The sequence below is a fragment of the Microtus pennsylvanicus genome, chromosome 20 (genome assembly GCF_037038515.1).
Source record: "Microtus pennsylvanicus isolate mMicPen1 chromosome 20, mMicPen1.hap1, whole genome shotgun sequence".
NCBI classification, from domain to species: Eukaryota; Metazoa; Chordata; class Mammalia; order Rodentia; family Cricetidae; genus Microtus; species Microtus pennsylvanicus.
In genome coordinates, this window is record NC_134598.1 from 33,614,395 (window position 1) to 33,627,488 (window position 13,094).

General features: G+C 41.2%; 1 protein-coding gene across 2 annotated transcripts in view; it reads right to left on the bottom strand.

Moving 5' to 3' along the window:
* Bltp3b (bridge-like lipid transfer protein family member 3B) overlaps positions 1-13,094 on the bottom strand; it is a 67,117-nt gene that overhangs the window by 9,981 nt on the left and 44,042 nt on the right. For both annotated transcript variants that reach the window (XM_075954674.1, XM_075954675.1), the window contains exons 11-15: positions 12,667-12,785; positions 9,436-9,577; positions 5,641-5,834; positions 2,325-3,823; positions 1,787-1,959 (exon numbers count right to left, since the gene is read on the bottom strand). In XM_075954674.1, the coding sequence (XP_075810789.1) occupies positions 1,787-1,959; positions 2,325-3,823; positions 5,641-5,834; positions 9,436-9,577; positions 12,667-12,785 (2,127 nt within the window). The remainder of the gene's footprint in view (positions 1-1,786; positions 1,960-2,324; positions 3,824-5,640; positions 5,835-9,435; positions 9,578-12,666; positions 12,786-13,094) is intronic.

A 13,094-nucleotide genomic window follows, 5' to 3' on the forward strand; every position in this document is an offset into this window, starting at 1 on the left:
AGGTCCAGCCCCTTGTGGTCCTGGGTTCTGTAAAGAAAGCAGACTAAGCAAGCAATGGGGAACAAGTCAGTAAGTAGCATCCCCTCTACAGCCTCTGCATCAGCTCCTGCCTCCAGGTTCCTGCCCTGTTTCAGTTCCTGTCCTGGCTTCCTTCACTGATGGCAGTGTCCTGTGGAAGGGTAAGCCCAATAAACCCTTTCCTCTCCAATTTGCTTTGTGGTCATGGTGTTTGAATGAAGCAATAGAGACCCTAATGAAGACAACATACTAAAGCCCTAAATCTAGTAACATAACAATGACAATATCACTAAGCACTAATAACCAAACAAAGCTCCTGCTGCTGTAGAGGCACTGCTGTGACGGGAAAGCCCAGCCAGCTTTCCACCCTCATCTACCCACACTGCCTGACCTCTCACCGGCTAGAGTGAATCCCAGTCTCCGCTCACCTGGACTGAATACCCTACGACTCTTCTCCATTATTCTTAGCTGCCTGAATATTTCAGTATGTTGTGCTTCAAAAATACCTCAAGCTATCTATAGTAAATGAAGATAATCATAAATACACATTACAAACATGATAACAGAAGTCAAGAACACGAACACATCAGGCCCAACTCAGCACTGTGTTAACCACTATGGAACCGTCTGGTTTCTACCTGGCTGCTGGTCTATGTAATAGGCAGTAAGCTGTCCGCCAGACATGGCACAGGGAGGTGCTATGACGGTAACTGCGGTCTATGGAGTTAAGAGAGCATGTCAGAGTCTTCCTCACGGTCCAAGAATTAGGGGTTCTATGAAGAGAATTTTGGCTAAATGGCAAAAAAGTAAGACCACTTTCCAAGCACAGTGTAAGGCTCTGAGGTAGAAAACATTTGTCACAGTAGAGAGAATGAGACATGGCTCCAGCAAGATGGCTCAGTGGCTAATTTGCTACCAAATCTGACTACTTGAGTTCGATCCCTGGAATTCACATGGTAGAAGAGATGAACAAGTCCTGCACGTTGTCCCCTGACCACTACACTCATGCCATGGAATATGCGTGCTAACACTCGCCTAGACCGAACATGCGTGCTACCATGCCCACACCCTCCTATAGACAGAACATATACTACCCTGTGCACACTCCCATAGATGGAACATGTGTGCTACCCTACCACACACTCGCATAGACCGAACATGCGTGCTACCATGCCCACACTCTCCCATAGACAGAAAATATACTACCCTGAGCACACTCCCATAGACAGAACATGCATGCTACCCTGTACACACTCCCATAGACGGAACATGCAGGCTACCCTGCCCACACACTCCCATAGACGGGACATGTGCTACCCTGCTCACACACTACCATAGCTAGATAAATGTAAAGAAAGAAAAAGAAAACAGACATGTAGAAAAACTAGGGTCAAAATATAAAGAACATTTTCAAAAAGGATTAAGGTTTCTAAATTTCACAGCCTTAAAGCATGAAAAGTTCCTGAGATTAAACTGAAAAATAACATGATCAGATTTATATTTGAGGAAGCAATCTATTTATGGAGTGAAAACAGAAAACAAAAACAACCAACCAACCTGCAAATGAACAAAAGCAGGTGTGAGGAGGGCCATTAGAAAAGCCACTAGGAAGTTACGCTCTAGGAATACAGGACAGGACGTACAGAAACTAAGTCGTTCTGGCTGGCTGGCTGATGTGATTAGCAAGCACTGGCTATGACTGTAAGGACTCAGGTAGCCCTGTGGTGAGAGCGCTCATCTCTAGTGAGGACGCCGCTGTCCTCCTTACCTTTCCCCAACAACACGTGGCTGTCACTGCCGTCGCTCTCTTGCTGCTCTTCCAAGGCCATGCTATCCAGGGAAATGGTGTCCAGGGAGATCTGGGAGGCGCTCCTTCTCATGTTCTTGTAGGAAACACGGAGTGGGGCTGGGGCGGGTGGGCAGCGTTCCTTAGGTTGTATACTGTTGGCAAACGGAAATAACAGGAAATTACTGCAGGCAGAGCAAAGAAGTTCATCCTAAAGTCCTCTCAGTAGCTGTGGGGAGAGCGAGTGCACTCTGTAATGCTGGGGCTGGGCAGGCAGAGGCCAGAGGAGCAGAGGACTACTGCCCAGCCAGGACACAGAGGTGCAGGCCATCATGGAGACAATTTGTAGTAAAGCTAGTGTATCACACAGCACCAAAGGACACCAAAATGTAGAAGCTCGAAGGCGTCCTCAGACTCGGGGAACGGACTCTTTCAAAGCCACATTTTGTCACGAGGTTTTCTGCTCGCAAACGAAGAAACAACAAAACTAAAACCATTTACATCCCAACAGTAGCACTACCTTAAAGATGGCTGGGACTTAAGTGCTCTGGCTGTGGAGACATCTTCTTTACTCTCCTCCGAGTTCTCAGGGACTGAAGCCGCTTCAGGAAGGAAATCTTCGGCTCTGAAGATTGACTCCACGGTTCCACTTCCTTTACCAGCTAAAGCATTTGAAGGCATGTTTGGATTGCCGCCGTCACTCAGAGAAAACCTGTCTGCGTCATCTCTGCAGTTCAAGACACTGTTCGCGCCTGTGCAAGACACATCCTTTCTGTGACTGACTTCTGACATCATTTCTCCCGAGCCACTCTTGTAACCAAGCCCACTACTCTCATCTTCACTTATTTTCCCTAAATGTTTGTCTGATAAGTAGTCCAGAAAAGAAGTGCCCTTCTGCAGATTTGTGTCACTGGCTGATTTAAAAAGCAAAGGATCCTTTAAAGGGACATGGCTAAGGTCAACGCTCATGGATCTGTTGTCTGACATGTGATTGAGGGCTGCGTTTCTAATTCGATGCATACCACCACCATGTTTTCTCTTGGAAGACAGACCGCTCCCATTTTCTGAGGGCGGGTAGTCAGGAAGCAGCGGGCTCATGCTTTCAGAAGCCGGAGAGTGCAGAGTGCCCGCGTGGTCCACGGGATGTAGCAGCAGGGCCAGCTCCGCACTCCTAAGCAAAACCCCGATGCAAATGGAAGTCTGAGAAGCGGGGCTGCCGGTCACAGCTTCCACATCCTTCCGCAGGGTATCTGAAAGCAGAATGAGCGACTCGTGTATGAAGAGCAGCAGCAGATACTGGTAGTGGTTGATCTGCATGCTGATGTGTTTATGGACACGAACCAGGACGTGGACATCCGCATCTGAAGACGAAGAGGAAAGCTGTAAAAACGTTTCTGATGCAGGCCTCCGCCCGCCGTGTGACCAAGGCTCGGACTCCGTACTGTAGTACTCCTTCAACAGTCTCTTCCGCTTCACCCGGCCAGCCAGACCACTGGACTCACTCTGGGAGGTGTTAAGAGACACTTGATCACAAGTCTGGAGTTCTTTCTGTAATTCTGCATATCTCGTTGGTTGACAAATCCAGACAGACAGAGGGAAAGAGTCTACAAAGCTTATTGGCCGTCCCTTTCCACTTTTCATCCCCTCGTAGTCTATCCAAAACTGGGAAAAGTACACCGCCCACACATCGGTGGCGGCAGACATCTTAAGAGTGTTTTTATTCAACTGGGGAATAATATTCCCTTTATAAACTTCATGCATTTTGGTATCTTGCTCATGAGCGTGTCTCTGGAAGATCGGATGTAGAAGATTAAAACTGTCACAGGATTTGGGGAATCTAGTGTAAGTTTTGCTAAAAAAGTCACAGTCTTTGAAGTCTTGAAACAAAGCCTCTAGATCCGAGTGCCGGCAGTTCGGGCAGTGCCTTGTGTTGGTGGCGGTCATTTCGGAACTCTGGATAGATACTGTGTGGGGCTGATCTTGATGGCAGCCTGCTTTCATTTCAGAAGGGATGACAAACTGGAAGGGAAAACAATCTTGTTCAATTTACAAATCTCTATGTCTGGATAAAATATGAGAAAGACATGGAATTATTGTTATTGATACTTTCCCCGACATACTTCTTTCCTCTATTGATATAAATCACAACTTATCCCTCTGTTGAATCTTCTAGTAACTTCAGTTAAGGAATTAGCCACTAAAGAAGAGGACACACGCCTTACAGGACATCACACTGTTTTAACAATGCTCAGATTTATGGCTGTTCTGTGTTTTTTTCTTCCTCGAGACTGGATTTCTCTGCAGCTTTGGAGCCTGTCCTGGAACTACAGACACATTTTTCAAAACTTACTATTTAAGGAGTACTCAGAATAAAACTAAATCTGAGAAATTATATTGATATTTTTGTTAAGATTTTAAATCCAAGTGTTTTAAAAAATGAACCAGACAAATGACAGTGATTAGACAGGCGGATGGCATTGGATTCTGTTGCCTGGGCTGGGTGCGAGAGCACACACAGACCTGAAATCCCAGCATCCAGGAGAAAGAGACAGAGAACAAGCTAAGACAATGGTCAAACTTACTGAGATAATTCTCAGGGGTGAACTAAATCTAGTCTTGGAGAGTTCATATCAAAGAGTGCAAAGTGGTTTCTGGGTACTGTTAGTACCCAGAAAATAAAATGATCATTATTTAGATCTGTCTGAAACACAGTCATAGAACATGTGTCTTTATGCTAAATTGAAAGGATTTTTATTTATGACAGGAAATGTGGAATACTATTTGTACAGTTTTTTAAAAGAGGCTATAGTACATAATCCATCAACAACAGATCTTGCAATAAATTTTCAGTTATGTTCAGGACTTTATTAATTAAACTTTTAATCTTTTCCCTTTAAAAACCTAAGAGTGTACACAGCTCAAACTAGAAGTTACTCATCCACAATAAAAAGCCATTTTTGTGTGAACTTTGGATATAAATAAAGGGAATAATATGAACAAATACAACCCAGACGATTTGAAAATTCTGTTGCATATTTAACCTCTTTTAGAAGAAAAAATATATAAACCCTGTAGCAGGACTGAAGGAACTAGAGATTTTTAAAGACCTTTCTTGTAGCATTTATTATGTATTTACTTACTTATTAGAGTTAGTATCACAGGGAGTGTGGAAGCCAGAGGACATCTTGCAGGAGTCCATTTTTCTTCCATATGTGGGGCCCAGAGATTGAGCTCAAGTGATAAGGCTTGGCTACAAGCACCTTTCTCTGCTGAGCCATCCCACTAAACATTTACATTTTACTGCTCTATCTTACTTCCAATGAACAGAAGTTAGAGAAAAATTAAAATCATAAATATACAAATGGGGAAAATGCAGTCTTTTAGATTTTCTCTGTGAGTCAAAATTCAATCTTAAATTTCAACATAAAAATTAAGATTATAATTAACTTTATTCCTATCTGAACACCATGCTATATCTTTGGTATTATAATACTGTCAGTTTTTTTTTCTATAAAAACAGCTTTGCTCTTAGGGAGATGTAATGGCACATGCCTTCAATTCCAGCACTTAGGAGGCAAAAGCAGGTTGAGGCGTCTGTATGAGTTCCAGGCCAGCCTGGTTTACTTAGTGAGTTTCAGGACAGCCAGAGCTACATAGTGAGATTCTGTCTGTCTTCTGTCTGTACCAGGACAGCCAACCCTGTCTGTCTGTCTCTGTCTCTGACTCTCTCTCTCTCACACACACACACGCATGCACACACACACACACACACACACACACACATACACACAAAGGAAAAAAAGCATTGTTTTTACAGCCACTTGTTTATACAATACCTTTAGCATTAAGCCATCAACTCGAATATCAACATGCTCATCAGATTTTGAATTGTTATTCAGCTTGTACACAGCCATGAACTGATTAAGACTCTGTTTTAAATCTAGTAGAAACTGATTTAACCACAGAATGCTTCTTTCATCTACAGTAAACTGTAGAGCATTTAGCTGGCTATATAGGTTGGGTGATGGAACTGTGGAGAAAAAAAAATTAAGCACCATTAATGAACATATAGTTATATTTCCCAAGAAAAGCTATTCTTAACAGGTTGCATTCTTTCTTAATAAATATCATATATGAAGTTAGATAGATATGTGACTAACAGCATATATAGACACAAGACATTTTTCGGTGCTTCATTAACTGAAAAATACAGTTCAATGTAAAATGAAATGTATGAACAGGAAGTACTGTCAGATTCACATCACCCTTTAAAAACACTGTGTCAAAGTCATGACCCGTGTGACCTGCCACAGTATCTTTACTGCCTGCATTGCACTAAGCATCCTCTAACTGCCAGTTTCATGAGACAGCAACTACCCAAGAGCAAGAAGCACAAGGAACTCATTCCTCTTTAGTAAAGTCCTGGAACAGGGCTTCGGGCAAAGCAGTAACTCAATAATCGGCTAATTTATACTCAATTTGTTCTCAGTAAATGAATGCTGATAATTAGAGGGTATATCACTTCTGAAACTACAAGCATATTAATCATAAAAGCTACAGGCTCCAGAACAGCTCAATAAGGTCTTTAGTCTATATGACTATAAATCCTGAGAAAGGACCCCAACTTTCCCAGTAACACATGACACACCAAGTGAGGCTCCCCAGTTTCTGGTAACTATGGTTCACAGTTACGGTAGCTATAACTAATAGCTCAACAATTGAACTATTCTTTCAATTTAATGATACTACCTCCTACAGAAACAACTCAAGTTCCTAGCTGAATGTATTGAGGGAGAGAGATAATACATGTGTAGAATTTCAGACCAAATTAAAAAAAAAAAAAGAAATCCCAACCTGTAGAAAACCAAAAGAAAGAATATTTCACCAACATGTATTTGATTTGGGGGGCTTGCGTTCATCTCTTCACTCAATTTACAAAAGCAAAAAAACATCCACTGAAGGTCTATATTTTATGCATTATGCTAGGGACAAAAAAAATAAGAGAAATAAAGCATGGTCCAATTCCATTAAAATTTCTATACGGCAGATAAAATGAAATGAAAAAAGTGACTCAAGCCTCTCAGAGACCAGCTGTGATGCCAAGGTGTCTGCCTTCAGTAATAAGAGAAAGAAGAGCGCAGAGGAGAACGCTTCACTGTCCAGAAGGAAGGGAAATTTCTATTTTAAGACGGTGATGGCAGTAGCCATAGAGAAGACTAGAGAGCAGAGACTGTCCCCAAGCTGGGCACAGAGAGATGGAACACTGAGCAGCAGAGGGCTCTGTGTGGCATTTCTAACAGGGTTTCCGGATGACCGTGTAGCTCAAAGATATTACTGTGCTTATTTGCTGTTTTGGTGGACATTTGTTTGTCTGGGGTTGGGGTGATGCTGAGGGCTGAAACCAAGCATTTCCAGTACCAAACGAGCATTCTGATACTAAGCTACATCTCGGCCCTAAAAACAGATCAAACTAGCTAGCAGAACCCTTTACTGGGCTCATAATATTAAGGAAAGGGGGCAGTATACAATTAAAATATGAAAAAGAGGCACACGTGTTAAAAACAAGATCAAAAATACTATACTTGTTTCTATGAGCCAAACTGCACATTCTACACAATGCTCCAAAGTCCTTTTGTTAAAGTCTTTAGATTCAGGACCTCAGTGACTATTTGGAGATAGCGCTTCAGAAGAGGAAGCAAGGCAAGGAGAGTCCATGTGAGTGCCCTTGTCCACTGTGGCTGATGCACAGTGGCACACACTTTTAGCCTGCACTTAGGAGGAAGAGACATGAAGCCAACCTGTCTCAAAAGAAGAAGGAAAAAGAGGAGGATGAAGAAGGAAGAAGAAGAAGAAGAAGAAGAAGAAGAAGAAGAAGAAGAAGAAGAAGAAGAAGAAGAAGAAGAAGAAGAAGAAGAAGAAGAAGAAGAAAAGGAGGAAGAGGAGGAGGAAGAGGAAGAAGAAGAGGAGGAGGAAGAGGAAGGAAGAAAGAAGTAGGGGAAGAAGATGAAGAGGAAGAGGAGGAGGAAGAGGACGAGGATGAAGAGTGCCCTAGAAAACAGGGCATTACTACAGGAGGAAGCAGTGGGTAGACCATGCTTGGGTTTCAGCTGTGCCATTTCAGTACTCAGAAGACACTGAGGACATGTTCCAACCCTACCTACTGAGTCAGAAGAACAGCCAAGGGAAACAAGGAGTGAGTGCACACACAGAGAAATGTTGGAAAACAGAAAACCAAGGATTAGATGTCATCAGTTTGGAACAAACAAGGAAAAGTATGATAAAATATGTGGACATTTCTCTAACGTGATTTCTAGAATGCCTCATTTTATAAAAAAAAAAAGCAAACCAATTTCAGGAACATCAAAAATTCCTGTTGAAATGAAAAGCCTACATTCAAAAGTCCACACTGGGCTGGGGAGATGGCTCAAACTGCTCCTGCAGAGGGCCTGGGTCTGATTCCCAGCTTCCATGTGGCAGCTCACAACCATCTGTAACTCCAGTTCCAGGAGATCTGACACTTTCCTGGGTTCCTCACATTCTACATGCACAGATATATGTGCAGGTAAGACATCCATGTACACAAAGTAATAATTTGTAAATAATTAAATCATCATTAAGGAGGCAGGCAAAATATTGCAAGGATGAGGACTAGGGTCTGCAGGACCCATGCAACAGAAGCCAGGCCTGCCCACCTGTGACCCCAGGACAGGGAGGTAAAGACACAGGAGCCCGTGGGGCGACTCAGCCAGCTGCCTAACATACTTGGAGCCCGGCCAGGGAGACATCCTTCCTCTAAAAGCAAAGCGGGTCGAGCTTGGTGCCGCACACCTTTAGTCTCCAGGAGGGAGAAACACGCAGATCTTTAGTTCAAGGCCAGCCTGATCTACACAGCAAGACTACCAGGTCAGCCAGGGCCACAGAGTGTGATCCGGTCTAAAAAAGTCAAAGCAAAAACCAAATAAACATAAACAAAGTGGACAGTGCATAAGAAAAATGACACCTGAAGTTGGTGTCTGACCTCCACACACATACATCTGTGTGCCTAAAGACACACGCACACACACACACACACACACACTATGTGTGTGAAGATCACAATTCAAAGGAAGACTTTAATTTGAAGACTTATGGTGAAATGAAACAAAAGTGTATCATTTTAATATTCAAATAAACAAATATATAATCATTTTAACTTGAGGAAGCCAAAATAGCTTACAAGAGTCAAGACAAATTCTTTATAGCTAAAAAGAAAACCATGACTATTCATTTTTAGTAAACCAGAGTTTATAATTCCAACTTGCCAATGGAATTTTACAAAAGAAAAAGATGACAATTTTCTTCAATAACATTCATTCATATTTCATTTAACAAGGAGTTAGTAACACAAAAAAGCAGGCTAAAAGCACACAGAATTAGTCATAAATGCCACAAGATTCCTGCCATCAAAGATGCCACAATGGGAAGGAAAAAGGATGTATGAACAACTGTTGACAATGTGCACAAATCTAGAATAAAGGTATGTCCTAAACACAGAGAGAAGAGTCAATTTTCCTGTTTAAATTAATAAAACCCAAAATGTTCATCCACAAAAGTCAGTAATAAACAAACAATAACAAAGTAAACTCTCTTACTTGGAAAGTCTTTCCCATCTGGATAGTAATATTCCGTGAACTCTATATAGACAGCTGACATTTCTTGTGGAAGATACAGGGATTTTTTGTTGCAGGAAATCATACTTTTGGGGGAAGAGCGACATTGTTCTGCTGTAGAGACCTGAGAAAACAAGTGTGCGTAGATTATACAGAATAAAGCCCTTTCCAAAGACTTTTTACAATGTGCATACACATCACTTTCATCTTGAAATCTCGTCTGGGCTCGTGGGTAAACGTCCTTGCTGCCGAGCCTGAGAGCCACAAGGTAAAGAGAACTGAGTCCTCCAAGCTGGACTCTCACGTCTACACATGTGCTGTGTGCCGGTGACACACTAAACACATAAAGGAATGTCCAAAAATAACATCCAAAATGAAATATCCACCAGTCACTCAGGAAACTCTAGAACCAGCTTTAAATCTTTATCTATTAAAAACTTAACTACACAGAGAAACCCTGTTCTGAAAAAAAAAAAGGAAAAAGCTTCACTTTGTACACCATCTTCAATGAACTTACTATTTTGAGCCTTAAAAATGACAGAAAAATAGCAATAATCATATTTTATTAGTTAATATAGAGAAATGAGTGGCAGATTGAAGACACAGAGTGGAATCAAGGCCAGAATATTTTCCCAGGATGTTCTCTATAATTCGCCATAGATTCTCTATTATATTATTTTAGCATTTTAGAGTTTGCAATACAGAAAAAAATCCACAGATAGAGGTGGTATAGTCGCCCAATGTGTATGTATTTAATGTCAATGAATTATAATTTAAGATAATTATAATGAGAGCTGAAGAGATGGCTCAGCGGTTAAGAGCATTGGTGGCTTACAACTACCTGTAATGAGATCTGCTGAACTCTTCTGGTCTGTAGGCACACATACAGATAGAACACTGTATACATAAAAAATAAATACATTTAAAAAATAATATTATTATTATAATGAGTTGGGTGGTGGTGGTGCACGCCTTTAATCCCAGCTCTAGGGAGACTGAGGAAGACGAATATCTGAGTTTGAGGCCGGCCTGGTTTACAAGTTAGTTCCAGAACAGCCAGGGCTAATCAGAGAAACCCTGTCTTGAAAAATAAAAATCAAATCAAATAAAAAAAATTTTTAATGGGAAAATGTGTCAATTTTACAGAAATAATTGATGCAAAACAAAACATAACTCTAAATAGTTCAGTCAAATCATTTGATTCCTCAATTATTTCCAAGAGGACTACTGTTTTAAGGTCCTGGATAGATGGTTCACTCTCTACTAATGACTCATTTGTAATTACATCAAAGAAATGTACACCTTGGGGATGTATACAAAATCCAGAGTTCAGTCTTCATCACTGTACAGTCCTGGCATGGTGGCACATACCTGTAGTCCCAGGACTCTAGAAGGTAGAGCCTGAGAAAAAGGGAGTTCAAGGTCAACCTTTGCTACTCAGCGGAGCCCAACAGAGCACACTAACTCTCAGACAATAACGTCTATCAATTTACTGACGCTAAAACAGTTGGTTTGGACATTGTTGAACTGTTTCATTTGTTCAACAAATGTGCATAGTTCTCTTTCCTTTATTATTGCTATTATTATTACTACATTTGTGTGTGTGTGTGTGTGTGTGTGTGTGTGTGTGTGTGTGTGTGTATTTAAGTGCACACGTGCCACGACATACATGTGGAAGTAAGAGGAAAACTTTAGGGAGTCAGTTCTCTTATCCTATCATGTGGGTCTCAGGGATAAAACCCAGGCAAACACCCGCCATGGCTGAGCCATCTTGCCAGCTCCACATGTATCTATGGCCTGTATGGAGTATTAAGAGAGTACACTCTTTTGACAATGTTTCTTCTTAAAATAATCAAACATAAACATGAGACAGTTTACATTGTATAATTTAAAAGCTCTCCTGCACATACAGAAGCAACCCCTTCTCTATTATGTCACCTTAATAAACAAAAGCATATTTTTAATTGTAAACATTACTAAAGTTAAGATGAAATATCACTATTTTCTGCCACTTTTTATATTTGTGGTTCTTATACTGTTTTTGGCTGCAGAGCTTCTTCACTACACTAACTACAAACCATCTGAGATTATGAGTGATCACTCTCCCTCATTTCTCTATGGCTTTGTTTAAATGTTAACACTGAAAGTTTACTTTAAAGCTAGGTGTGTAACCCCAGCACTCAGGATGTAAAGGCAGGAGTAAAAATAGCTCAAGGTGAGCCTCAGCTACATAGGAAACTCAAAGTCAGCCTATGCTACATGAGAGCCTGTTGCAAAGGAAAAAGTAAAACAATAACAAGTAAATAAGCTGCATTATGAATAGTTTGTACAGAAAGCTATTGCACAATGAAAAAATAATCATATAAAGTACACTTAAATGAAAACTTTTCAGATAAGAAATGAACTTACCACAATAAATGAGGGAAATTTATAAATAGTTTTAAGAGTCTAAGTGTTTTTATTTTTACAAATAGGTCAAATAGAACCTTGTTGCCCTTAGATTCTGCTATTAGGCTATGTTACATGGCCACAGCTTGAGTAAAACAGTCTATAAAGGTCGATTCACAGCACCGCTTCATTTCAGGTTCTTCCACACAGAACTGCACTGGTCTCCATGAAGAACTCTGGGCTTTGCTAGTGCTTGCAGAGAGAACAACAAACTATAATTTCCTACTCACAAAGCCAACTGATGGATGTACACAAACCAGAAGACAGCAGGTTGGGCTGGTCACACTTGATAGTCAGTCCTGTTTGTGGTGAGAGGTCAGGAAGGTGCTGGGTCACCCCACCAGTCTACTCCAATGAGCTCAACCATGAAGGCAATACTTGATGTCTGCTGTTCACCTGCTCCATGGGGCAAGGGAGGGGCCTAGAGCCCTCTGAAAGCTAAGGAAGCTCTCTACCATGGAGCTACAGCAACAGCCTGAATTTTACATCCAGACTGCGCCCTGTGCACTACTTCCATGGCAGGCTCTACTCTGTGTCCTCTCTTCTCATACTCGAAGTGAGTGCTCCAGCGAGCTCTGTGACAACCTGCACCACTGTTACCCTGACTTCACAGCTTATCTAATTCAAGACAATCACACAAATATAAATCAGTAGACTGATATTTTTACCCCATATAATTTACATTTCATAAAATTAGTCTAGAGCTTTAAAGATAAATGGTGGGATTAATTAGCTGGGTTGCCTGTGATGAGATCTAACACATACCTGGTATATATTGAAATCTGCAAGTCTAACCACGACAGAGCTAGACATCAGCTTCGCTGTGGATGGCTGCGGTAACACTGAGGGTGCTTTAGGAGTTCCTTTCGGAGTGGACTCTTTCTCTGTGAGAAACAAAAGCCCTTTCAACCCATTGTGAAAACACTTTTCCCAGCTACTCTTCTGCTGTAGAGAAAGTTACTACAACAGATGGATGCTAAGATTCTCAAACAAGATAATACTTAAGGATAAAAGTATGCTGTTGTAATGACTATTTTTTTCAAAACAAGAACCATTTTTAATTATATTTTAAGTCACTCTCTTGCAATGTTAAAAGTGAAAAATTAATGAGCCACTTAAGAATCTAAATATTCTAAGAAGATATTACTATTATCGGTTATGCTAATCTGAGAAGCGTTGAGGCCCAGGGAGCT